This window comes from Borostomias antarcticus, assembly GCF_949987555.1.
Source record: "Borostomias antarcticus genome assembly, chromosome: 2".
Classification (NCBI taxonomy): Eukaryota; Metazoa; Chordata; class Actinopteri; order Stomiiformes; family Stomiidae; genus Borostomias; species Borostomias antarcticus.
This window is the reverse complement of record NC_140235.1, coordinates 13275208-13303098: the sequence shown is the minus strand read 5'-3', so window position 1 is coordinate 13303098 and position 27891 is coordinate 13275208. Positions and strand designations below refer to the sequence as shown.

At 47.4% G+C, this 27891-nt stretch overlaps 1 protein-coding gene across 1 annotated transcript in view; it reads right to left on the bottom strand.

The window, feature by feature from the left end:
- The window catches only part of lrmda (leucine rich melanocyte differentiation associated), a 249172-nt gene that overhangs the window by 10940 nt on the left and 210341 nt on the right, over positions 1-27891 (bottom strand). The window contains exon 6 of the mRNA XM_084461593.1: positions 26638-26722. Coding sequence (XP_084317719.1) covers positions 26638-26722 — 85 coding nt within the window. The remainder of the gene's footprint in view (positions 1-26637; positions 26723-27891) is intronic.

Genomic DNA, 27891 nt, shown 5'->3' with positions numbered 1-27891 from the left:
TCACACAGCTCCATCTCTCCGAGCCAGACATCAGTTACCGCCTGCCCCGCGCTGCCCCGACCCTGCTCCTAAACAAGCGGCCCGGCAACCTCCGGAGTGACACATATCAATAGTAATCTGACGTCTGGCGCTGTAGCTGTCCCCCGCCGGAGCCCGGCTGTCTGCACCTGGCTGACCGCCCCCGCCCCCAACCCCCCCCCCCTCCCCCCCCCGAGACAGCAAACACAACACTTATTACTCCACCTCCTGGCCCCTGCTAAGTGACCGGCCTGTCTGCAGCAGCAGCGGCACCTCGCTGCCTGGGGGTGGCGCCCGGTCCACAGGGCGGCCATTCAACACGGCGCGGGCGCAGGAATCAGGGGACACAGGCGACAGAAAGAAAAGAACAAGGGATAGTGGTGGGACGGAGAGAGAGAGAGAGAGAAAAGAACAAGGGATAGTGGAGGGATGGAGAGAGAGAGAGAGAGAGGGAAAAGAACAAGGGATAATGGAGGGACGGAGAGAGAGAGAGAGAGAGGGAAAAGAACAAGGGATAATGGAGGGACGGAGAGAGAGAGAGAGAGAGGGAAAAGAACAAGGGATAGTTGAGGGACGGAGAGAGAGAGAGAGAGAGAGAGAGGGAAAGAACAAGGGATAATGGAGGGACAGAGAGAGAGAGAGAGAGAGTGAGAGAGGGAAAAGAACAAGGGATAGTGGAGGGACGGAGAGAGAGAGAGAGAGGGAAAAGAACAAGGGATAATGGAGGGACAGAGAGAGAGAGAGAGAGAGAGGGAAAAGAACAAGGGATAGTGGAGGGACGGAGAGAGAGAGAGAGAGAGGGAAAAGAACAAGGGATAGTGGAGGGACGGAGAGAGAGAGAGAGGGAAAAGAACAAGGGATAATGGAGGGACAGAGAGAGAGAGAGAGAGAGAGAGAGAGAGGGAAAAGAACAAGGGATAGTGGAGGGACGGAGAGAGAGCGAGAGAGAGGGAAAAGAACAAGGGATAATGGAGGGACACAGAGAGAGAGAGAGAGAGGGAAAAGAACAAGGGATAATGGAGGGACAGAGAGAGAGAGAGAGAGAGAGAGAGAGAGGGAAAAGAACAAGGGATAGTGGAGGGACGGAGAGAGAGAGACAGAGAGAGAGGGAAAAGAACAAGTGATAGTGGAGGGATGGAGAGAGAGAGAGAGGGGGGTAGTGGGGGGGGGGGCTGAACAGAGGGTCCTTGTGGCGCAGGGTGTGCCCGTCACACACGGACGAAGGTCACGGTGGCGGAGGGCCGGGTCTGACCGGACAGCGTCCATCTACCTGCACCTCGCTGTCCTTCTCCAGCGCCCGTCCCCAGCTGACCACGCCCTCCCTCTCACGGCTCACTCCCCGCGTCGCTGGAACGCTTTATTACAGGCCTGCGGACGGCAGCTCGACAAGGACATATCATTCTGGTCTGATCTGCTTATCAGAAGATATCTGGTACAGTGTACAATATTTCCTCAATCATGCTTTTGGACAACACACCTTCTTCCTGTTTTTTGGCATGTTGGGTCATGTGTATCCATTTCACTGACATGTGTGAACCTCCCCTCCCCCCCCCCCCCCCTCACACACACCCCCACACCCCCTCCACACACACACACACACCGTACAGTGTACGTACAGTTTTTTGAATACAAGGAAAACGGTGAAAACGGCCGGAGTGACGTCACACGCAGCGTTGCATCCTTGGGTCCGAGGGCGGCCTGACATCACGCTGCGCGCCACGCGCACGCTGGCGGAATCTAAACAGATGACACCCCAGCCCGGCCAGCCAATCGGCCGAGGTGATAATGGGCCTCGGCCACGCCGGCTCAGACGGATGGTCCTCACTGTACCTCTACTGCTCTTAATTAATATGACACATCCCTCCTCCATATGCAGGGGGGGGGGGGGTTGAGGGCATGATTAACTGCATATCTGTCCCTCCCCCCACTCTGTCCACCCTCCCCACCCCTCTCTCTCTCTCTCTCTCTCTCTTTATTCATCCTCCTCTTGTTTCCACCCCTCTTCTCTCTCGTTTCTGTGTCTTTCTCTCGTCTCAGGTCTTTCTCTCCTTTCATTTATTTCTCTCTCTCTCTCTCTCTCTGTCTCTCTCTCTCTCTCTCTCTCTGTCTCTCTCTCCCATCACTCCTCATCCTCTACCCCCCCGACACCCTCGGACTGTCCTCAGCCCCCTGCCCACCCCTGACAGCTAGAATAATAACGCTCGTACATCACTGCCCCGAAAAGTCCAATAACTTAAATCTTCACTTGCCACACACCCCGGGACTCAATTACTTTATTGACATGTAATCTTCATAAGGGGAGAAATATTGAGCATGTAAGGTCAGCCGGTTATGAAGACATATTATCATATTATCTGCATGAGGGTTGTAGGGCTAGGACCTGACAAAGCTAATTATAATGGTACATGTTTCAGAGCTCACAGCGCATTATGTGCTTGGCTGCATGGCTGAAGCACAGCTGAGGTATGGCCGGAACGGGGATGAGATCTCCTGGCTAATAGGGGCTGGATGTCATCTTGGGGCAGGGGGAATTAATGAAGCCAAATACCATCGACCGCACATCATAGCGCTAATACCTTTGATGGGCTCATCCGTGCCTCTGAGGCCCCTGGAACGCCTACAGCTCAAACAGCTTACACAACACTATAACCCCCCGCACGTCCAGGGGAACGCATCTTAAACCAGACAATTACAAATCCCAGAGAAGTAAGTAGTAGTAGAGCAGATAGCGGGGCTGTTGTTTGCAGTGTGTCCGGAGCAGGCTGCTGCCAGTGTGTCAGTGTTGGTTAGTCATGGCGGGAGGCAGATCCCCTGGCTGTGTTATCTCTCCTCTCCCAAGGTTATCTGGCCATCATCCTCCCCGTCAGCCATTAGGATCTACTGCCTGCTCCACCGAGAAAAACAATAACGCACTGCGCACTACATCATTCCCCTCCGCGGGGGTCCGCAGATAACAACCTACTCCCCCCAAACAAATTGTACATATTCTTTATGCTCCTTACTTCCTGCTGAAGCAAATACTTTCCCTTTTTTTTTTTTCGAGCAGAGTGGCTGTGTGAGGAAGGCATTCCAGTAACAGATGGGTGCTAGGCTAGTTAGCCCGCGGTCATGTCCGTAACGCTGCCTCCTCCCAGGGTCACAGCGTGCAAACAAAAGACCCACATAGCGCCGGACACACAGGCGTGTTATCTTCAAATCATCTAATTTCACGCCATTTTCCAGTATTCTCCACAAACTGGTTGCCTCAGGTTCGCATGAGTCACGCGTGTGCGGTCAGGCGAAGGAGACGGCGCACAGTACAACCACTGGTCTGAGTGAGCTCCCTAGAGGCTAGTCTGAGCTCCCTAGGCTAGTCTGAGCTCCCTAGGCTGGTCTGAGCTCCCTAGAGGCTAGTCTGAGCTTCCTAGGCTAGTCTGAGCTCCCTAGGCTAGTCTGAGCTCCCTAGGCTAGTCTGAGCTCCCTAGAGGCTAGTCTGAGCTCCCTAGGCTAGTCTGAGCTCCCTAGAGACTGGTCTGAGCTCCCTAGAGGCTGGTCTGAGCTCCCTAGGCTAGTCTGAGCTCCCTAGGCTAGTCTGAGCTCCCTAGTGGCTAGTCTGAGCTCCCTAGGCTAGTCTGAGCTCCCTAGGCTAGTCTGAGCTCCCTAGGCTAGTCTGAGCTCCCTAGGCTAGTCTGGTTTGAGTGCCCTAGGCTAGTCTGAGCTCCCTAGAGGCTGGTCTGAGCTCCCTAGAGGCTGGTCTGAGCTCCCTAGGCTAGTCTGAGCTCCCTAGACTGGTCTGAGCTCCCTATTCTAGTCTGAGCTCCCTAGAGGCTAGTCTGAGCTCCCTAGGCTAGTCTGAGCTCCCTAGGCTAGTCTGAGCTCCCTAGGCTAGTCTGAGCTCCCTAGGCTAGTCTGAGCTCCCTAGGCTAGTCTGAGCTCCCTAGGCTAGTCTGAGCTCCCTAGTCTAGTCTGAGCTCCCTAGAGGCTAGTCTGAGCTCCCTAGACTAGTCTGGTCTGAGTGCCCTAGGCTAGTCTGAGCTCCCTAGAGGCTGGTCTGAGCTCCCTAGAGGCTGGTCTGAGCTCCCTAGGCTAGTCTGAGCTCCCTAGGCTGGTCTGAGCTCCCTAGTCTAGTCTGAGCTCCCTAGAGGCTAGTCTGAGCTCCCTAGGCTAGTCTGAGCTCCCTAGGCTGGTCTGAGCTCCCTAGGCTAGTCTGAGCTCCCTAGGCTAGTCTGGTCTGAGCTCCCTAGGCTAGTCTGAGCTCCCTAGGCTAGTCTGAGCTCCCTAGAGGCTGGTCTGAGCTCCCTAGTCTAGTCTGAGCTCCTTAGGCTGGTCTGAGTGCCCTAGGCTAGTCTGAGCTCCCTAGGCTGGTCTGAGCTCCCGAGTCTAGTCTGAGCTCCCTAGGCTAGTCTGGTCTGAGCGCCCTAGGCTAGTCTGAGCTCCCTAGGCTAGTCTGAGCTCCCTAGGCTAGTCTGAGCTCCCTAGTCTAGTCTGAGCTCCCTAGAGGCTAGTCTGAGCTCCCTAGGCTAGTCTGAGCTCCCTAGGCTGGTCTGAGCTCCCTAGGCTAGTCTGAGCTCCCTAGGCTAGTCTGGTCTGAGCGCCCTAGGCTAGTCTGAGCTCCCTAGAGGCTGGTCTGAGCTCCCTAGTCTAGTCTGAGCTCCTTAGGCTGGTCTGAGTGCCCTAGGCTGGTCTGAGCTCCCGAGTCTAGTCTGAGCTCCCTAGAGGCTGGTCTGAGCTTCCTAGGCTGGTCCAAGCGCCCTAGGCTAGTCTGAGCTCCCTAGACTAGTCTGAGCTCCCTAGGCTGGTCTGAGCGCCCTAGGCTAGTCTGAGCTTCCTAGGCTAGTCTGAGCTCCCTAGGCTAGTCTGAGCTCCCTAGTCTAGTCTGAGCTCCCTAGGCTAGTCTGAGCTCCCTAGGCTAGTCTGAGCTCCCTAGGCTAGTCTGAGCTCCCTAGGCTAGGCTAGTCTGAGCTCCCTAGGCTAGGCTAGTCTGAGCTCCCTAGGCTAGGCTAGTCTGAGCTCCCTAGGCTAGTCTGAGCTCCCTAGGCTAGTCTGAGCTCCCTAGGCTAGTCTGAGCTCCCTAGGCTAGTCTGTTAGCACTGGCTAATGGTGTCAAGTTGAGAGACATATTTGTTCTGTTCTCAAAGGAAACCGTTTCAGCAAAACAGGCCTTCAATATGGTTCTGGGGCCTATTTATAAATTACGTTATTTGGATTTGAAAGAGAAAGCCTTCAAACAAAGGACCACTGTCAGATTTTGTTACAAGCATTCCATTAAACTATTGCATTAAACAGCAATGTAATTACAGTACATTACAACGGGTCTATGCAAATGTATATAAAATCCTATAAAACTCATATTTTCTCTCATGCAATGGCACAGCAGCTGTACGGCCGAAGCAGTAATTTTGGCACAACATTCCCACCCATCTCTGTAACAACACAGACATGCTACAGTATAACTGCATACTAAAGCCAGACTTTATAGCAGATATCATCTGCTGGCTAGCGCGCTTCAGAGGTCACTCAGGAGTTTCACTTAAAAGGCATTATGTCCTTGGAGGGGTGGGCAAAGCAGTCATTTAAATCACAGCAATCTGGAATAAATTAATCCAGTCTGATTTAAATGACTCAGTCAAGCCAATTGTCTTGGAGCGACACACCATGTCAGAAATGATCTACCAATCAAATTATGACAGTAAAATAACTTGTCGGCTTGCATTAACCCGGAGAAGAACCCTGTTCTTTCTGTTTAAGAAGACATCATCAGAGAATCATTGTGACAGAGGAGAGGGTTGTTTTGGACTCACTAGCATTTCGGTGACCTCTCATTTTCGTTATGGTAGAGCTGGAATGTTGATGTTGTTGAAAACTATAAAAGACCTACTACTTCCTGAAACTGAAGTACCCGTTTTCATTCAGGAGAAATAAAACCCACATGTCATTCTAATGAAATGGGCACAGCGCTCATAACCAGCTGACCTGGTCAGGTTCAAGGCGGTCTGGCCCCTGTAAAGGATGACATTGTGCGTGAGTGCTTGGTTATCCAAATAGGATTGCCCCCCCCCCCCCCCCCCCCCCCTCCGTTGGGAGAGCTCTGCATAGACTCTGACATTGAGCCTGAGCCGTTTAGTTTCTGTGCGCTCGATGGAAGATGGACCACCTCTTCCTACAAGCAGGGACTCTGAACCAGCCTTTCACACAGTCCTGATGCAATGAATAATCTAAATGGCAGTTAATGTGAGCTATGCTGATACTCAGACAATAGTTTGTGTTCAGACATCACGGCTTAGTGTCTCCTGATTGTATATTGATGCAGAGCCAGTTGACAATAAATCACTGGATTCACCAGCGAGCGAGAAAGCAGTTTAGACAACGGCCCAATGGAGCTTACCGTAATTGACAGATGAGCTCAGCCCCTTCCTGCACAATAGCTGTGGAGCACTGAGACTATCTAGGAAAACGCCTGTGTGTCTCTGTCCATGTGTGTGTGTGTGTGTGTGTGTGTGTGTGTGTGTGTACGTGTGCCTCTGTGTGTGCATATACGTGAGTGTCTGTGTGTGCGTGTGTGTATGTCTGCTGCCAACAGGGAGATGTATACAGTAGATATATAGATTATAGTCTACCTCCTAACAGGCCACCGGGCTCTCACGTCTCTCTCACGTCTCTCTCACGTCTCTCTCACGTCTCTCTCACGTCTCTCTCACGTCTCTCTCATGCAGAGTAAATGACCCACGCGTGCTCCTCCTCACTCGCTGCCCTGACGGCCCTGGCGTCGCATGCCTGGCATGTGTTACGAGCGGGCGTGACAAAGGACCGGGTGATGTAGCGATGTCATTAAGCCGTGTGGATCAGGGTTGTCACCCGGGATGATGGACTAAGAAGCAGCCGGTGGGGTTAGAATCTCATTTGGCAGACGCGTTAACTTGACTAGCATTAAGACCTGTTTTCATCAGGATTCATTAGTAACCTGAATTGGCAAGTGGCACTCAATTATGGTGGAATCATAATCTATTCAAGATAGAATTGATTAAAGAAACACTGATGAAAATGTAATCATAACAAGCCTCGAGAACACAACAGCAACAACAACAACAACGACAAAAATAACATAAATATCTCTAACTAACATTGTTATTGCTGCTAATATGGCTTGGAACTGTATGGTTTGTTAACATGAGAATCTGAACTGAATCTCTTTTTAACACAGAAAATATGTTTTAAATTAAATATGACGAGTTATGAAAACAAATTAAAATGAGCATTTTATTATAGCTTTATCATTTTATTATATTATTATAGGCTTTTTATTATATTATTTCATTTATTTATCCTACTGTTTTGTATCATATATATTTCTTATTGTCTTGGATTTCATTGTCTTTGTGTCTATGACTGCCGCAAAACCCGCTGCCCTTTGGGAATGAATAAAGTTGAAACTGAGTTGAGCACCAGAACCCTTAACCTGACCTTTGCACCATCAAGGTTCTCCTGCATTGACACATTCTACCCTTCTCTTCTGTTGATCCACCGCCATGCCCTGATAATGTAAACATCTCCAGTATGTACGGTAATCCCACAGCTATCAGGATTAACTGTGATCTCATCACTCTCTCCTTAAGGATGAGGGGTGGGGTGGGGGTGGGGGGTCCCAGCATGCATCTGACAGCGCGCGACTGCCTCTTCATCAGGCCCAAGGCTGTAGGGTCCTTCACAGGACACAGGCTCTAGCCTTGCAGCCCTTCCCGGCCCACCTGACTCACCAGCAGCAGTCACATAGGGCGAACCGGAGGACCTGCGCCGAGGTAAAAATATCCAAACCATCTGGCAGCCTGGACCCTGTCATAAACTACCATGAGGGAGCCTTGGCAAGACTAAAAGTAATACTGGAAACATTAGACTGCATCTCAGATGTCCTGAACCACTACCACAAATCATGGTCCAACATGAATAATAGTTTGACATTAGCATTGGATTAGCACTCGCTCTCTCTCTTCCTCTCTCTCTCTCTCCCTCTTTCTCTCTCCCGACCCCCCCCCCTCTCTCTCTCTCTGATTCAAGCTGCAGTATGAGCAATCCATTTGAGCTGATTTATGCTCTGGTATTTTCCTGAGACTGACCAGTGCGAGTGGGAACCGGGCCAAGGTCCGGAGCACCTGAGGAGTGTTAGTGTGAGTGAGTGAGCCCAAGCCAGGCCTGGTTGGCAGGAGCTCATGTCCTTGTCTGTCTCCCGGACACATTCTCGGTAGAGGCCAGCATTTTGTTTCACACTTACAAGTGTTGTGCTTGTGTAAGTCTAAATGTCTGACGATGACAGAGTCTACGTCTGCATAAATAACAGCAGCGTGTCACTGGTAGTCCTGGAGGGCAAAGGTCAAAGAAGACATTCTACTGTTGCGCAGAGCCTTTAAAGGGACGGTTCAAAGTTTGTCAGACATTTCTAGAAATCAAAGGTCGTCATCTGCTAGAGTATGTCTTGTGCTGGTGGTGGGTGAGACACTTGGAAACCGTATTAAGACCTACTGTACAGGTATGAGATCTTGTGATCAGTTCCACATTATAATGCATACTGTATCATTGTTGTACTCCAGTAGAAAGTTTAAGGAACATCTGGAACCTGCAGGTTTCTTGGTATAAGAATATACAAAACATGAATTTAATCTGCAAATAAGATAGGATAATTAAACTGTAAATGTATGGTTATTTAGTCGTAACAAATTCAGCATATTTTCTAGTTGACTTATGCAAGCCCTATTAAGACTAAATCAAAAGGAGAAGTATATACATGTATTTACTTAAAAGGCAGAACAAAGGAACAAGCAAATATCTTAAATGAAATCAAGACACATAACTTGACAGTGCCTAGTCTTCTCAAGTTCATAACGAACACTTCCGATGTCGGGAGAGGAACCACATCAAACAGGAAGGTAAAAACAACAGTGTCAGTGACATTCTCCCAAACCAGGCACAGACAGAATTATTCAGACAGAGAGAGACAGTGAGAGAGAGGGAGACGGAGTGGGAGAGATGGAGAGAGACAGAGGGAGACGGAGAGGGCGAGAGAGAGATGGAGAGAGAGAGAGGAGTGCAACCCGATAAGGGAGAGATAATAACACCAGGTATAAGGCAGCCATCTCAAAGCAGTTTAGAGAGCTGGCGTGTCTGAGTTCAGCAGTTGGAACTGTCAGGGGAGTTAAGGAGGCTCTGCTGCCGTTTTAATCTAGACCGGTCTGAGAGAGAGAGAGAGAGAGAGAGAGAGAGAGAGAGAGAGAGAGAGAGAGAAAGAACGGGCGGTGAGTTGCAGTTCTCATAATAACTGGGACAGGGCTTGCCTTCCCCGTCATGCGGAGGGAGGCCGGGTGCTGGCGGTGTGGTGGAGGAGGGGGGGGGGGGGTGAGGGATGGCAGAGGGAGCAGTTACCCCGGCCCATCCGTCTCCATAGCGCCAGCTCTAATGGATATTCATGTCGCCCGGCCAATCCGCTCCCGGGAGGAATAATATCATATCATCTGACTCCGATAAAGGAAACAGGGCCTGTCCTCGACCGCAGGGACGAGCAGCACAACTACACCGCTGTCTGGCGCACAGGGAAACGCAGCCCTTCGCTCAGTCAAAGCTCACAAACGCTTTTCCAGGTTGCAACCCAAATGACTCCATCATCAAGCTACTGACGGTTCTAGGGGGGTGGTGAAAAAGCCTTGCCACACCAGTTAAAGAAAATTTAATTACTTGTTGTCATAATTGACGATTAATTAGCATGGTCCGACCATATTGATTCTATAGCTGTGAAAATGGGGCAGGGTATTGCTATGACGAGGAAATGCTCTCACTATGTAACATTATCAGTCAGGAATCAGGTGATACAGGCACTAGTATCACTTAGGGTACTGTATGGTTGTGTGGTCCAGCGCAGCAAAAAAACATATTAAAAAAACTCCAGCTTGCCCAAAATAGAGCTGCAAGATTAGCACTTCAGTGTTCTTTTAGAACCAATGTCATAAAGATGCACAATAGTTTGTCATGGCTGACTGTTGAGGCAAAATGAACATCTAGTCTTGTCATGTTTACCCGAAATGCAGTTGTTGATGGGAAACCAGGATTCTTTTCAGAACAACTGGTTCAGACAGGATTTAGGCAGAGTCATCACACTAGACAGGTCAGTGAAGGCTGTTTTGACGTCCCAAAGCCCAAAACAAATCAACTTAAAAATGCAGTCATTTACAGATCCACCAGTCAGTGGAATTCCTTACCTACTAACATTAAACATATCAAGGGTAAATATCGATTTAAAAATCACTGAAACAGATGCTATTGAGTGAATCCACACAACAGGAATGATATTAGCTCCATGGCTTTGTTTGTTGTGCTTCAATTCAGTAGGCTGTGTTGATTATCTCCTTCATGTAATGTTTAGCTTTAAAACTAATTTTCAACTAAGTTCCTGCAATGGATTTTTACTTTTTACTGAGCAGTTGGTGATGTTTGCATGTATGTGTTTTGTAATGTTGTATATATTTCAACATAGTTTTGGATTTTAACTTTTTACTGTGTAGTTTAAGATGGTTGTAGGCTATATGCTTGTATGTATGTGTATTGTAATCTTGTATATTTTATGTGGACCCCAGGAAGACTAGCGACCACTGTTGTGGAAGCTAATGGGGATCCGAATAAAGAATAAAGAATACAGTTGCCATCTCTGAAGTTCACCCTGCCACCCTTTTGCCACCTCAGGTAACAATTGCTAGAACCACCACTGCATTGAGCATCGAGGAAATGAGTGAATTGATGACATGAGGTTTATCTTATTACCCCGTCAGATGGGTATAGAGTCTCTACCGCATAAAAATGAGAAATATGTTCTCCTTCTCTTCTTATAGCACAGTAGTTTAGGACCTTCATAGAACATACAACCAACTGCTTTGAGATCATTAAGACTCATGGAAATGAAAAACATATGATTGTACAGTACTTTATTAAGATAATATGATTAATACAGGCCATTTTTAGGAAAGAAATCCAGAGTCCCAGTCCCCCTCTTACAGATCCTGGCACTATATCTAAGTAGAGCCGGGAGGTACAGTCATGAAAGATGCCCATTTATTGTGTTTTATGAGGGCTCATTACGACAGAGACAAAGTTATAGCTACTTTTTATATCTTTAATGGCAACAAAAGAGTCAGTCATTACTAACTGATCTTAAACACTTCATCAGCTCACAAACTGGCAAACACCTCTGAGGTTTAAACTCTAAACTAAGTCCAACTTGGTCCAGTGACAAGTACTTGTGAGAGACTTTTATGAACTCGTATGGTGGGATTTCAGCCAAATGTCTTTATATTGTCAGAATGTCTCCTAGCGTAAGCTGTAGACACAAACCTCAGATTCAGCGTAGCTTGGCCAACAGAGCGGTGTGTGGAGAGCTTCACTTGTCACATTTTCTGTGCACGCAGAGGCTACGTTGCATTGATTTCCACGTTGAGATCTCGCAGTGCCACAGACTAAGGATGTGACCGCGATCCGTACTTCGCATGCGTTTGGCATTACAAAAGCGATGTGGGAATAGCAGCCACACGGGGCTATTTCCATCAATACAGGCCCCATAATGCACAGGTGCACCGTACACGCCTCCGGGCCCGCTGTGGACCAATAGAACGCAGCGGCGAAGGACGCAGGAAGTGGCGGAGAGGAAGAGGAAAGGGTTAAGCCTCGTTCCGTCCTCCTCTTTTTTTTGTACATTTTTAGCAACAGACCCAGAGCAGCTCAGGGCCCGGCGTTTGTCTTTGTGTTTGAGAGTGATGTTGATCAGGGGAGAGATCTCGCTGTTAGAACCATTACGAGGCAGAGAGAAACGTCTCTGAGAGCACGTACGCGCCGGTCTAATGGGAGCTGCCAGGGGTGCTCTGTCTTCTCTCACTACGGGCTCCACTGCAAACATTTCCATACTCTGAGAAAACGGTATTGAGACGATGCCAAAGATAAAGGGAATATTATGGAGTGAGGGATGAGTGATGTTTTTGTTAGGTCGATGTGCGTGAGGTCATGAGAGAACCATCAAACAGGACTGATGGGTCTGATTTAGCCTAGCGTCAGGATAAAGCTACTAACCGTAACGTTACTGTCGATACATTTTAAAAAAACGACCAGCGTGAATGAGTTACGAAAGGACATTGGAAAGTAAACCTAGTACATTACAACAATAACAGACGGTCCCTATTCTGTACAACGCAGCCTAGCAATGTTCCTCTCATAGTCATATGCATCATGGAATATATCATGGAGGTTTTCACACCACACATGGAAGCACCAGCCACACTGAACTCTAAACTCAGCCCTCCTCTCCATCGCGACATGTCAGTCTCACCACGAACAGTTAATCATCCATTAGTCATCCGTCCCGAACCAGATGTCTGGAGGTGGCACGGAGAGGAGGAGACACAGCACCAGCAGGTGTGTGTTATTGCGAGCCCAGCTGAGTCTCTAAAAGGCGGTGCTTAGTACCCAGCACTCTGTCATCTGGCCTCTCCCCTGTCCCCAGCGGTCCGCGGGCGTTCCCCGACAGCCCATTCCTCATCGTTTAGCCCGTTCTGGCAAAACCCAGGGCCCTTCTAACGGCGCGATCCAAACGCTTGCAGATGTTTGTTTGTTTGTTGCACGCCAACTGCAAAGCACTTTACTCTCGGCTTGGACGCCTTCCCGTTCTCCGAGGGTGCAGGCCGCCACTGTACCGCCCGTCGCCCCCGACGGGTAATGAAAGCAAACTGAGGCGAACGCACGTCGTCCCACGGGCGTCGTCAGGAAAGAGCCGGCTTTGAAGACTGTTTTCCTCTGGAGGAGGGGGGGGGGTTAATAACAGTTGTGCACCATTTAAAATACATACATACAAAGCAGCTGGAAGCAGTGCCAGAATAACAACATGAAAAGGCCCGGCTTTGTCGTCTCTACGTTGAGAGGGCTTGGCGCTGCTGCCCGGGTTCGATTCCCGCATGGGACGCTGTTGGCGCTGAAGGGCGGGTTCTCCCCAGGCTGGTCGGTGCTCGCATGGGCTATCTCCAGGGTCTTTCTGTGTGGAGTTGGTGGGTTCTCCACCCACACTCACATGGATCTCCTCTACAAAGAACAGCAATATAAAAACATTCAGAACAGAACCGAGTGCTCTCCTCTCCTGTCCCTGACCAGGACATGGACACGGTCCCTGGGCACAGCGGAATAAGGGATGCCCGCTGCTCCTGGCTGCCCTTGGAGGAAGGACGACTCAGACGGCGAAAATGCAGAGGATAAATGTCTTGAGCGACCGCTCCTGGATGCATGTGTGTGTGTTTCTGGTGTCGCTGCAGATTGCACATGTGTGTGTGTGTGTGTGTGTGTGTGTGCGTGTTTGTGTGCGTGTGTCATTGCTGTAAGACGATTAATGAACAACTTTACTTGACTAGACTGAGGGGACTCTTTCATTTAGTTCTGTCAGACCTGAAGGACGGCCTCATCAGCAATCACTCTGATGCCTGTTATAGCCTTGGTTGGTTGTCTAAGAATATGCATCAAAATACACATGCAGAGAATACATCTAGAGAATCAAAACAATTCATACAAGCTTTGTATCTTGACTGTGTACATAAATAGATCAAACGGATGGGAGTTATCAAAGCTGCATCTTATTGTACACGTTTCATTATTGGTTATACATCTATCTTTATTTATTCATGAATGTATTAATGAGTGGCATGTCCATTTCTGTGCATGGCACACGCACCAAAGATAGCAAATGTTGGGTTGTCAATCCCTCCATCCCGTTGTTAACCTGCATTTCTATGTTGCAACCACAATAGGCAGTGGTCCCAGCACACCAAAATAAAAACACTACGACATTGCGCAATATCAAGTTCATATCAAGTTTAAACTTTAACTTTAATAGTGGATAGGGCGTCCGCCTCCCATGCCGAAGGTTGCAAGTTCAAGCCACGGTGTGGATGATTTTTTGTCACTGGATGCTATAGAAGCTACAGTCATGGACGGGAATTTTTCCCGAAAATACACCATTTCTCCCAGAAATTATTGCAATTACAAATGTTTTTGGTATACACATGTTTATTTTCTTTATATGCATTGGAAAAACACAAAAAAGCAGAAGAAAAAAGCCAAAATTTACATAATTTTACACAAAACTCAAAAAATTATTGGCACCCTCAACTTAATATTTGGTTGCACACCCTTTGGAAGAAATAACTGAAACCAATCGCTTCCTATAACCATCAACAAGCTTCTTACACCTCTCAACTGGAATTTTGGACCACTCTTCTTTTGCAAACTGCTCTAGGTCTCTCAGATTTGTAGGGCGCCTTCTTGCAACAGCAATTTTGAGATCTCTCCATAGGTGTTCAATGGGATTTAGATCTGGACTCATTGCTGGCCACTTCAGAACTCTCCAGCGCTTTGTCTCCAACCATTTCTGGGTGCTTTTTGAGGTATGTTTCGGGTCATTGTCCTGCTGGAACACCCATGACCTCTGACGCAGACCCAGCTTTCTAACACTAGGCCCTACATTTCGGCCCAAAATCATTTGATAGTCTCCAGATTTCATGTTTCCTTGCACACAGTCAAGGCACCCAGTGCCAGAGGCAGCAAAACAACCCCAAAACATCTTTGAACCTCCACCATGTTTGACTGTAGGTACTGTGTTCTTTTCTTTGTGGGCCTCATTCCGTTTTCTGTAAACAGTAGAATGACATGCTTTTCCAAAAAGCTCTACCTTAGTCTCATCTCTCCACAAAACGTTCTCCCAGAAGGATTGAGGCTTAGGTACATTTTTGCGAACTCCAGTTTGGCTTTTTTATGTCTCTTTGTCAGCAGTGGGGTTCTCCTCGGTCTCCTGCCATAGCGCTTCATCTCATTCAGATGACGACGTATGGTCCGAGCTGACACTTCTGCACCCTGAGTCTGCAGGACAGCCTGAATTTGTGTGGAAGTTGACTGAGGATGTTTATCCACCATTCGAACTATCCTGCGTTGCATTCTTTCGTCAATTTTCTTCTGTCCACGTCCAGGGAGATTAGCCACAGTTCCAACTTGATTATATTACGCACAGTGGACACAGGAACTTAAAGATCTCTGGAGATGGTCTTGTAACCTTGAGATTGTTGTTGTATTGTAACTGGCTTCAGGTGTGATTTCTATATTGCCAGCACCTGTTACTTGTCACAGGTGAGTTTAAATGAGTATCACATGCTTGAAATAAAACAATTTCCCCACAGTTTTAAAAGGGTGCCAACAATTTAGTCTGGCCCATTTTTTGAGTTTTGTGTCAAATTATGTCAATTTTGGCTTTTTTCTTCCGCTTTTTTGTGTTTTTCCAATGCATATAAAGGAAATAAACACGTGTATACCAACAACATTTGTAATTGCAACAATTTCTGGGAGAAATGTTGTATCTTCTGGAAAAATTCCAGGGGTGCCAATACTTTCGTCCATGACTGTATGTAAAAATGTGGTTTTTAGTGCGATGTCAGTTATTGAATTTATGTGCAGTAATTGAACATTTGAAATACTCCTGTTTTTAAATGATACCTACAGTATAGGTGTCTCAGTAATTAGGCTATACTTTGCATGTATTTACCAGGTAAATGTTTGGGGGACTATGAAAGGAAGGGTTACCAAAAGAATGTTCAGAGTAAGTTAATTTAGCAATAGAAAACCATAAGCCTAGAGCCAATGGGCCTAGGATATAGACAATAAACTACCGGTGGAATGTTGGTGGAGCATCCATCGGGGACCCGCTGTAGTTGGCAATGCCAGCGGACCGGCCTTGTGTTATATTCCGCTGGAGGTCCGCCAACTCTTCCATCGGGGACCCGCTGTACGTCCGCTAGCCTTGTGTTATCTGGGTTTATCCCTCACCTTTGTCCAGAAACAGAAGTTGAATGAATTGCAGCAAAATAGGTAACGTTATAGGAATCATTAGTGTAACTGCTTTAGCCACTGACCACTACCATTAATGTTATGGAAGCTGCTGCTAGTTGTTGTGCGCTCATGAGCTTACTGGCTATCCCGCTCTTATTGTGCTGGATTAGCATTGGAAGCATTGGAACTGATGTGTCCAGGCGACAAGACCTATCTTAATTTATCAGATATTATTTCATGTCATTTCAATACACAGCTATTTCAGTGGCATGACTAGCTTCCGTCCTACCAGTCCTGAACAGAAACAAGCCAGCCACGCACATAAGCCAGGTGGACCTGGCCTGGTTTATTATAAACTTTATTTTACAAGGAACACATGCGTGTTCATGTCTGTGTTTGACTTACTTGGCTCCATCGGTCATGACATGCCTTCCCTCTCGCTCAGCTGGGGGCAGGTTTCTCTGTCTGTCTGGCTGGACCCCAACCCCCCCCCCCCAATTGCTCCTAGGACGGCCTCTTTTCTCCCCCGAGCGTTCCACTTTACGGCTTGTTGGATGATGTCGGTTGTCTGGTTTCCTGAGAGTGTGTCCAGCTCCACTTTCTTCTCAGGATCTGTGGTCAGTGGGATCCTGTCCAGTTCTCTCCCTCAGGTCCACATTCCTGACTACCTAACCCTAACCCTGGCTCCAGCAGATATTCCACATTCCTGACTACCTAACCCTAACCCTGGCTCCAGCAGATCCACATTCCTGACTACCTAACCCTAACCCTGGCTCCAGCAGATATTCCACATTCCTGACTACCTAACCCTAACCCTGGCTCCAGCAGATATTCCGTTTTCTCCCGCAGATCCACATTCCTGACTTCCTGCCTGACTCCGGCAGATATTCACAATCGTCCTGAGGCAGTTGTTGATTCATGTTTGTAGACCGGTTGTTGGTTGTTCTGTTGATCTCCATGTTTATGATCTGTACAGCATCGCCTGCTTCACGTTGGAGTTGAACACAGGTAATTTGGTGTTAGTTGAGATCAGTGGCGGCTGGTGACTCAAAAAACTGAGGAGGACAGGAGGAAGAGAGGCCAACCGCCCATGGGCAAACTTTCCCTCAGTCAGTTATTATTTGAAATATCAGCTTTAAAGTGGATTTACAGTCAATTTTAGCATATGAAAAACTGAATAACACTTTCTTTAACTACATGCAGCATTTATTTATCATATTCATGAGAAAATATTACAAAACAACAATAAAACATTGTAAGCAATAGTTGTTGTAATGGATTGTACTCTTCTCTAAAGAGAGAAAAGAATTGATATTGGTGAGGTGCTGGAGAGGTAAGGTGATATATGAAAAATGTTTTTGATTAGGGGACACTGAGGTGTGCTGGCTCTCAAACAGTTTGTTGGCAAATAGATTTGACAACTGGACAATGGAATACGTTGCACAGCAAATGCAGTATCCAACAGTTCGCTCATGGCTAGCTAGCAATGGTACAGCTATGGGATTAGCTCATTTGGGTTGCTGTCAAAGCTGCCACTCTTATGTTGCTATAGCCTACAATTATCAGAACAATATGAACATTCAGTTGAAAGTTTTCCATCCATCACTGGATGATGAATAAGCACCGCAAGGCGATCAATTATCATGCAAGCAGGAGCCAGGCTGTGGATTTCTCTGATCCTGTGTTGCGACCCAGTCTCTAGAAATGTTTTGGACGAGTTGCCGGCAGTTTGCGCCTTCAGCCAATCTGCACGCCTGCCTATGCCGTAGCCTGACGTGCACCTCGTAGCTAACGTTACTAGCGTTACTGGCTATAGCCAGCCAGTGGAACTGTCGTGTTCAGACGGCTCTAGCTCAAAAAATATTTATGTCAGCTTGGATATTTAGATGGCTAGAATCAAGACAAATAGACGAACAGTTTGATGTATAATATGTCCCATAATACTTTCGGATGTATTATATTATGGAGCTACGAACACAAAAAAAGTCTCCAATGGCACAGGGAAGAGAAACACAGACATCAACGCCAACTCAATCGGCCTTCTGGAATCTGGAATGTGATTGGACTAACAAAATGTCAATATCTGAATCCTGTTCAGACAGGGCCGGAGTACTGTCCTCCCTTGCGGTAATTTTTCAGCGTTTTGGCCAATCACAAATTAGCAAGAAAAAAGGCATTACATTGATTTAAGAGAAAAGAACCCACCCTAAGGGAGGCTAGCCTCCCTTCCATAGATATCTATGGGTCCTTCAGCTGCATGTTGTATGAGACTGCTCTGCATTTGCACAAGGTACCATCATGTGACTTTTTGGTGATATTTCTAAGTTTGATGCGGATTCCCGGCTCTGCCTGTCCACATGTCAAAGTGTCCTTGACACAAGACACTGAGCCCCAAATTGCTGTCATTGAGCAGGCTGGCAGCTGCCGTCATTAGAGTGTGAATGGGTGAATGAGAGGCCATTGTGAAGCGCTTTGGATAAAAGCTCTCTATATATGTACAGTCCATTTACTATTTCAAATGCTTTTTCAAAGTCAATGAAGTTGATGTACAGGTTTCAAAGTTGATGTACAGAGATGTGTTCCATTCCATAGCCTGTTCAGTTATGAAGTCTCCGACATAACTTCAGGCGAGGCACGAACGTCACGGCCGGGGTAATCGGCAGAGGTTAATCAGTCACACCCCGTATGACGCTAACCACCAGCTGACTGTCAGCAGTCATAGCATTGGTTCAGCTCGCTAGAGGGCCTGTATTTAAGCTGTCAAAACATGTCATTGTTCGCGCTTGCCATTACTGCTGGTTGTGCATTTGCATGCTCGCTGCTTCCGCGTTCTCTGCTCTGGCGTCCGCTCTGCCATTACTGCTGATCGCTCGTATCTGCGCGCTCGCTGCTTCCGCGTTCTCTGCTCTGGCGTCCGCTCTGCCATTACTGCTGGTTGGGCATGCTCGCCCCACCTCCTCCCCTGCTCCACCTGCGTATGTCGATGTCATCTCTGTTGTCATCGTTGCTCTCTGTCCGGGGTATTGCTGCATTCTTCCGGTATTCCACTATGCATCAGCTAGTGGAAGCCAGGGTAGACACTAGCTGGTCTCTGTGGCTCTCCGTGGTGACCGTGGGCCGAAACATCTCCGGATGGCCATCCAGCGGTCCCTCTGGTCACCATGGAGGCAGAGACACTAGGCTGTATCTCCTTCGGACTCCACGAAGCGTCGGCCCGTGGAGGCCGGGGACTATAATGTACAGCAGTCCCCCTGTGGCTCTCTTTGACGGTCTTAGTGGGCTGAGTTACCTCCGAGCGTCTTCCCGATCGCGGCCCACTCTGATCGTCATAGAGGCAGGGGGCTAGATGCCATTCCCCCTTCTGGCTCTCTGGGCCAAGTGGCCCAGAGGGGGGGAGCACCTAGATTGCCTCCCCCTGCTAACGCGCTTTCCACATCGGTGGAAGGCAGGGGGGCCCCCCGAACAGAGCACACCGCCAAAATTCATATGCTATGTATTTATAGATGCATCCTAATAATGGGTCAATTTTGACAAAAATGATCTCGACTGAAATGAAGTGTAGTGTTGCTGTGTGATCCGTACATAAGCGGTCTCTGCTGGACCCGGCCTGCTGGTTCCGGAGCCTCTTGTCTACAGCATCCCGGAAATGACCCGGTTGAGAAAGTCAGGTGATCCCTCTGTAGTTCTGACCTCACAATGTGACCCTCTGCCCATTCTGCAGGCATCTTGTCCTCTTCCTCTGTATTATAATCATGGCATGATGGAGAAGATCCAAGCGCAGATTACTGCTGTCACATCATATCTAGCTAGGTAGCTGAGATACATGAGAGAGCAGAGCCGGATGGCGATTCGGCCAGCCCCAGCTGTGTCAAACTGATTATAAACGGCAACTGTGATGCACCGCCGGTATATTTTTGACATTTGTAAGTACATGTTGATGACATGCATCGCGGGTGGAGGCCTGTCCTCCCCAAGTGCTCGTCTAGTTTAGAATAAATCACTCGCTAGCATATACATATCTCCAGTACATTCTGTAATACACATGTGAATATACATACCTCTATCTTATGCATAATATACATACCTATTATCTAGTTATTTAATCATAAATTCAATGCTAATTTCAACCGTGCATATCTTCAACCCATTCCATTCTTGAATATATACAGTGCATCCAGAAAGTGTTCACTTTTTCCACATTTTGTTATTTTACAGCCTTATTCCAAAATTGATTAAATTATTTTTACCCCTCATTAATCTACACACAATACCCCATAATGACAAAATGAAAAAAAACATTTAGGAATTTTTGCAAATGTATAAAAAATAAAAAGACTGAAACATCACACATTAAGTATTCACACCCTTTATTCAGTACTTTGTTGAGGCATCTTTGGCAGCGTTTACAGCCTCAATCCATCTTGGGTATGTTGCTACAAGCTTGGCACACCTCTATTTGGGGTATTTTTCCCCATTCTTCTCTAGTCGCGTTTCCATTACACCTAGAATTGCACAAAACCTAAATATCGAAATAAAAAATTGGTAATGGAAACACCTAAATTGCGAAAAACCTCTTATATTTCGATAAAACGTTTGTATGCTCTCATGAGGTGGTTTTTCAGAAGTTATGATATAAAAGTATATCGCAAAAGCGTAATGGAAACACTTTTTTCGAATTTAGGCAGGAGAAGAAGAGGTAGGGGTTATGTGATTTGCTCGCTTCAAAAAATTACGCGATATGCCCGGAACAAGTGGAAGACCATAAAGCAACGATACGAGAAACGTGCTCTGTTTATGAGCAGAGCCAAGGGGAAAGCTAAAATAAAGTTCAAATGGTAATATTTGATCTAATACATTTGATTTAATACATCCATGGTTTACTTCCTGGTTGCGCTTTCGTGAATTGTGTGGCGTCGCAAGACTAGACTACGAGAATTACGGCTCTTGCGCAAAACACCTTTCAATGGAAACACCTGCAAGTCGCAATTGTACTTTGTCGAAACTTTAGAAATATCGCTTTTATTTTGCGAAAAAGTGTAATGGAAACACAGCTTTTGTCAGGTTAGATGGGGAGCACTGCTGCACAGGTATTTTCAGGTCTTTCCTGAAATGTTCTATTGGGATCAAGTCTGGGCTCTGGCTGGGCCACTCAAGAACATTCGCAGACTTGTCCCGAAGTCACTCCTTTGTTATCTTGTCTGTGTGCTTTGGGTCGTTGTCCTGTTGGAAGGTGAACCTTCGCCCCAGTCTGAGGTCCAGAGCGTTCTGGAGCAGGTTTTCATCAAGGATCTCTCTGTACGTTGCTGCATTCATCGTTCCCTTCCCGTCAGTTCCTGCTGCTGATAAACATCCCCACAGCATGATGCTGCCACCACCGTGCTTCACTGTAGGGATGGTACTGGCCAGGTGATGATACCACCATGCCTCACTGTAGGGATGGTACTGGCCAGGTGATGATACCACCATGCTTCACTGTAGGGATGGTATTGGCCAGGTGATGATACCACCATGCTACACTGTAGGGATGGTGTTAGCCAGGTGATGATACCACCATGCTTCACTGTAGGACTGCACTTACACTCTGTAGCGCCTTTCTACCTTCACAGGCAAATCGCTTTACAATGGCCTCTCATTCGACCATTCACACACCAATGACGGAGGTTGCCATAAAAGGCGCTAGCCTGCTCATTGGGAGCAATTTGGGGTTGTTGTCTTGCCACAAGTACACTTCGACATGTGGACAGGAGGCGCTGGGAATCGAACCGCTGACCTTGAAGTCATTGGACAACCAGCTCTCTACCTCCTGAACCACAGCCGCCCAATAGCCTCCACACTCTCTCAACACACAGAACATCTCTCCATTCCTCTCAACACAGAACATCTCTCCATTCCTCTCAACACACAGAACATCTCTCCACACTCTCTCAACACACAGAACATCTCTCCACACTCTCTCAACACACAGCACATCTCTCCATTCCTCTCAACACACAGCACATCTCTCCATTCCTCTTCTATCCCGTCTTCTTGCTCTCTAAACCACCGTTGCCATCTTGGTTTTGAGGGCTGCAGTAACACCAGGTCTAGTCACACTGCCACATTTCAACACTGCCTCTCCTCTTTCTCTTTCTTGTTTTCCTCTCTCTCTCTCTCTCTCTCTCTCTGTCTCTCTCTCTCTGCCCCTCCTGTCTTCCCATGTCTCCCCTCTGTTCCAGCTCACCTACCCAGATGGGGGCTTCTCTTGGGGCTCTGTCCCCCCGCTCTCCACCACTCTCCCCCCCGGGCAGCGCCCCTACCGCCGCGACCCCCTCCGGGAGCTGCCTGCCGGCTGCCATAATTACCAGTGACACCTGGGCTCTGGGGCCTCCGAACAGGTGACGTGAGAGATGGGGACCAGAGCGAGAGGGGAGGGGGTCTCCGTGGGGCAGAAAGGCGCTGTCAGAGCCGCCTGTGATCTCGCCGGCGGGGCTGCAGGGCCAACACACAGCAACATGACAGGGCCTGGGTTCATCATCAAACCGCCAAAGGATCCAACTACTGACTCGGTGATAACACCTTCCACTTAATACAGGGGAGGTCACAAAGAACCGCGGGTCAATCACGTAACAATGATGAATTACATGAGTCTTAAAAGTCTTAAATAAGTCTCTTAAAGGTTTTTTTTTTGTTAGACTTTGGCTTCAAAAATCGCCATATTGCTGCCCGAAATGTGTTGCGGGCTCCCACAAGGAGAAGTGATGAGCCCGCACACATTTAGCCACCAGGACAGGTTTCTGAGCACGCAGATAAATAAGATAGAGGCTGTGCAGGCGGGCGGCTGAGACGTAAAGAGGAGGTGAAGGGCGAGGATGAGGGCTGTGTTATCTAAGGCTGCAGCGCAGCGCCATAAAAATAACAAATGGTGACTGTCAACGGCGCCCAGATCTTAGAGGGAGCGAAAAATATTTCATACGTCAGTTCGGCTCACCTTTTAATGGACTGTTCCCCGCGCGGCCTGATTCTGACAAAGCGCAGAGGGCCTCCTTGCGTCACGTGATAGTTGCTGGTCAGCCTTCGTGAAATAGATCTGTCCTTGGAGGAGGGTGGGGGGGGGGGGGGGTGACGTGCTTACTGTTGACCTCCTGAGTCCCATTGTGGCGGTCAGGTCAGCGCATCACAAACACGCTGTTTAGCATGGCGGAGACAAAGAGTATGATGAATGTCTCATGCATTAGAGTCCATCTGACTCCTGGGAAGGGACTCTGGGCCCCTCTCCGGACGCTTAGTTTAGTTAGTTTAGTTTAGTTTAGTTTTTTATTCAGTCACACAATAAACAACAAAAGTTTACATTACAAACATTGTCATCAAGGAAGTGACTGAAAAGGCACAGGCTGAAGCATAATGCTTATATTTAAGCCTGTCCTACATAACAAATTAAGCTACCCATCAACATTTTTTGCAAACATAGTGGGAAAAAACAAATACTACAGCCAATAAAGTAACAGTTATTAAGTAGAGAAAACAAAAATAAAATAAAATCATAAATCAATCCTTTACAAAATCATGAACACTTGTAACCCTTAAAAATTGCTTTACAAACCATCATTTTGAAAACCAGAAATGTACTACACATTCTTAAATTTATATTAGCATCATTCCATAATGTAACCCCAACAACAGATATACATCTCCTTTTAATCTCTTTTTCAGCCTTTTGTACCATACATTTTTCAGACATCTCTCAAATCATTCTTTGTCTCTTGTGTTGAGAAAAAACTTTGTTCGCTGACTGGGAGCAACTTTGATTTAGCTCTATACATTACTTACATAGTTTTGTAGTAAACCAGATAATTGAATTTCATAACACGTGATTTCATAAATAGAGGATCAGTATGTTCAGAGCAGTCAACCTTATTAATAAGATGTATGGCTTGTTTTTGTAGGACTATTGCATTTGCAGTTATTTTATAGAGACAGACGTATATCCACACAGTATGTACGGAAGTATAAGTGAGCAGTAAATAATATGTAAAGCCTTATAGTTTAATATATTTCTTGATTTGTACAGAATTGCTGTTGACTTAGAAATCTTTCCTTTGATATAATTAACATGTTGTTTTCATGTTCATTTATGGTCAATAACCACCCCAATTTTTTTTTTATCTCGGTCACTCTTTCAATTTCAGCATCACATATTTTTAATTTAATATCCCCATCAGTTTCTTTTTGATTTTTTTTTTGTCCGATAAAATTATTATATTGAGTGACAATCTATTAACGTCAAACCAGGTTTTGAGGATTTTCAACTGTCTTTCAGTAGAGGACACAAGTTCTTTTAAAATTTTCCCAGAACAAAACATGTTTGAATCATCTGCAAAAATAACAAATTTCAACAGATCAGTAACATTGCAAATGTCATTAATATAAAGTAACCAGGCCAGGTCCAGCCTGGCTTATGTGCGTGGCTGGCTTTTTTCTGTTCAGGACTGGTAGGACCGAAGCTAGTCATGCCACTGAAATAACTGTGAATTGAAATGACATGAAATGATGTCTGATAAATTAAGATAGGTCTTGTCGCCTGGACACATCAGTTCCAATGCTTCCAATGCTAATCCTGCACAATAAGAGTGATATAGCCAGTTAGCTCATGAGCTCACAACAACTAGCAGCAGCTTCCATAACAATAATGGTAGCGGTCAGTGGCTAAAGCAGTTACACTGATGATTCCTGTAACGTTCACTATTTTGCTGCAATTGGTTCAACTTCTGTTTCTGGACAAAGGTAAGGCATAAACCCAGATAACACAAGGCTAGCGGACCTACAGCGGGTCCCCGATGGATGCTCCACCACCATTCCACCGGTAGTTAATTGTCTATATCCAAGGCCCATTGGCCGTGGGGTCCATGGCGTGGTGGCAAGACTCCGCCCCCTCGCGTCAGAGTGGTTCGGGTGTAGTGCAGTTACTTCCGGGAAATCTCCATACACCCACTGGTGAAAACTGTGTGTCTCTAGCCCGCTCAGGGGCTGAGTTGTGGAGTTCATGGCATGGATAATGGCGTGGTGGTGAGACTCCGCCCGCTTGGGTCAGAGCTGATTAAACGCAGAACAGTGACCTCTGGGCAATCTCCATGCACCCACTGGCGAAGACCGTGGGTCTCTAGCCCACTCAGGGGCTGAGTTGTGGAGTCCATGGCATGGACAGTGGCGTGGTGGCAAGACTCCGCCCCCTCGCGTCATATTGGGTCAGGGGCTGTGGACCCCTCTCTGGGCTACCCACCTGCCCCCACAGGTGAAGAACCTGTGTCTCCAGCCCACACAAGGGCTGAGTTCTGGGGTCCGTTGCGTGGTGGCGAGACTCCGCCCCGGGTTGCTGGCCTCTTGTGGCCGAAAATGGTAAATGCTCTTGTGGTAGCAACATAGAACTGCAGGTTCTGGAACCACTGTCTATCTAAGCCTGTTGCTGCCCTCCTGTGGCCAAAAACGGTAAATGCTCTTGTGGTAGCAACCTAGAACTGCAGGTTCTGTGACCACTGCCTCTTGTGGTAGCAACATAGAACTGCAGGTCAACAACGGGGCAGAGGCAGCCAGGGAGGAAAGCAGGGAGTGACTACTGGACATTGCTGGCTTACAGCCACGCACAAAAAAGTTTGGGACCAATCACAGATCCCTGGGGTACACCACAGGTGACCTTCCTAAACTGTGACACAGTGTTATTGATTGTACCCATTGCTGTCTATTCTCCAAGTAGGCTGTAGACACGGAGAACCAGACACACCGGCGCTGCTACCCTGCACACCGACGTCCAAACTCACAGATAAATCACTCAGTCCTACACACGGGAAAGCACTAGTCTGTCTGTCTGTCTGTCTGTCTGTCTGTCTGTCTGTCTGTCTGTCTGTCTGTCTGTCTGTCTGTCTGTCTGTCTGTCTCTCTCTCTCTCTGTCTGTCTGTCTGTCTGTCTGTCTCTCTCTCTCTCTCTGTCTGTCTGTCTGTCTGTCTGTCTGTCTGTCTGTCTGTCTGTCTGTCTGTCTGTCTGTCTGTCTCTCTCTCTCTCTCTCTCTCTCTCTCTCTGTCTGTCTGTCTGTCTGTCTGTTTGCCAAGAACGTTGAAATGGACTGCAGCCAACAGTTGTTCAATTGTTCACCCCCGCCCACAAAAAAAGTCTCTTCTACTTTTAACAATAACTTTTAATAAATCTACTTTAAAAATGTTTGACCAATCTTTTCTGTAAATGGGACGGAACATGGCCTACCGAGATACAAGATGAATGAACTCTAAAGAAAGTATCGCTCTTACACATCAGGTCAAAGCAGACACCAATCACTGCTACCACAGATCATGGGTGGTTCATACATCAACACTCCCACACATACAGCTGAAATCAATAACGCAAAAACCTAGATTACTCTGATGTGCTCTCAGCATCTATACACATCTGTAAAATGAACTGGATCAATAAAGGCAGACAATTATTATCTCAGCTCATCCGGGATTTCTCCTCTGAGTTGATCTGTGCGGTCTACACGATACGCACTTCGGAAACACACAGTATAATAACTTAAGGCACGAACCTAAACGCGAGCTGCTTGTTGGCCTACAAATCAATGTTGTATATCACTGTATTAATACATGAATATGCATGTTGGTGTGAAAAGATGTATGGATTGTATTGACCGAGTGCTTATGTTATTTTACTGGGGGGTTGGTGTGTGAGATGTCCGTGTGGGAAGGAGAGGTGTGTGTGTGTGTGGGGAGGTGGGAGGGGGGGGTCTCTTTCACCTTTGTGGTTCTTGCCGTCTCTGGAGCCTCTGGGTAGCGGTGTGTACGGCAGGGGGCCGGACTCAGACCCGGGGTCACCTGGTACCTTTAATGAAAGATAGAAGACACAACCGCTTTACTACATTACTCTCATGGAAAAACCCAATAATCGTAGAGGGAGGGAGGGAGGGAGGGAGGGAGAGGGAGAGAGAGAGAGAGAGAGAGAGAGAGAGAGAGAGAGAGAGAGAGAGAGAGAGAGAGGAGCAGAGAGAGATGAACAGAGTTTCATTGCAGTGACTGATTGTCCAAATGCCATAAATTCTAGCGGAGCGGGACAGGAAATGTAAGAGCAGTGTTGCAGTTTTATGGCGGAGAGTGGCGAGGCTAGGTTTCATTACTGTGTGCAGAGGGCTGGAGGCGGGCGCTGTGACCCTGGCTTTGATGCCCTGTCCCCTGCCTGTTTAAAAGGGGGCGGGGGCCGGGGGAAGGGGGGTCAGGGGTCAGGGGAGGACCTGAGCCAGAAACCACTGAGCGGTGACCTGCGGGAGAGGTCAACTCAAGGTCATACGCCAGTCAGTCCTGACACCAGCTGATGCACTGCCGCTGCTATGTGGGGCCAGGCCTACAGGTGGCAGGAAACGCCCGCTCGCCAAACCGCCCCTCAGAGGAACTGGGGATAACCGGAATGACCGGAATAAGTGGCGTGAGGGAAATCCTCTGTGCTTCTTTAAAACCACTTGGAACCTTTAAGGATATGCCTGCTTTTATGCAAGAACGTGGTGCAGATAGACAGACAGCTGATTGGCTGATTCGGCCATGAATGATCGTCGTCGAGATTTACAGAGAGCACCCGGGTCTGTATGGTGCGTTTCAAAACAGGTGGAGAGAGTTTGTGTTGTTTTGCGCACTTAAAAGGACCAAAAACATCCTCTTCCTCTTCTTGGTATTTGAGCCGCTTGAACAGGCAGTTCATCATGACACAGCGATATCTGATGCCTTTGCAGAAATACTTTCCTCTCCGGCAGGAAGGAATTCACTGGCCCTTTAATCATAGCAGGACAACAAAGTGACAAAAACATATTAGAAATGGTTTAGAGTTGTGTTTCTCCCTGCTGCTGCTGTTGCTTTCCAGCATTGTGCATAACCTTGAGAAATGGACCGGTTGAGGCTCTTAAACTGAACCATATTCTTCCTTGGCAAAGGGGGCAGTGTAAATTGAAGGTGATTGCATAATGTGTTTTCAGATAACATTTCTGAAGGACATCACAGACTGGT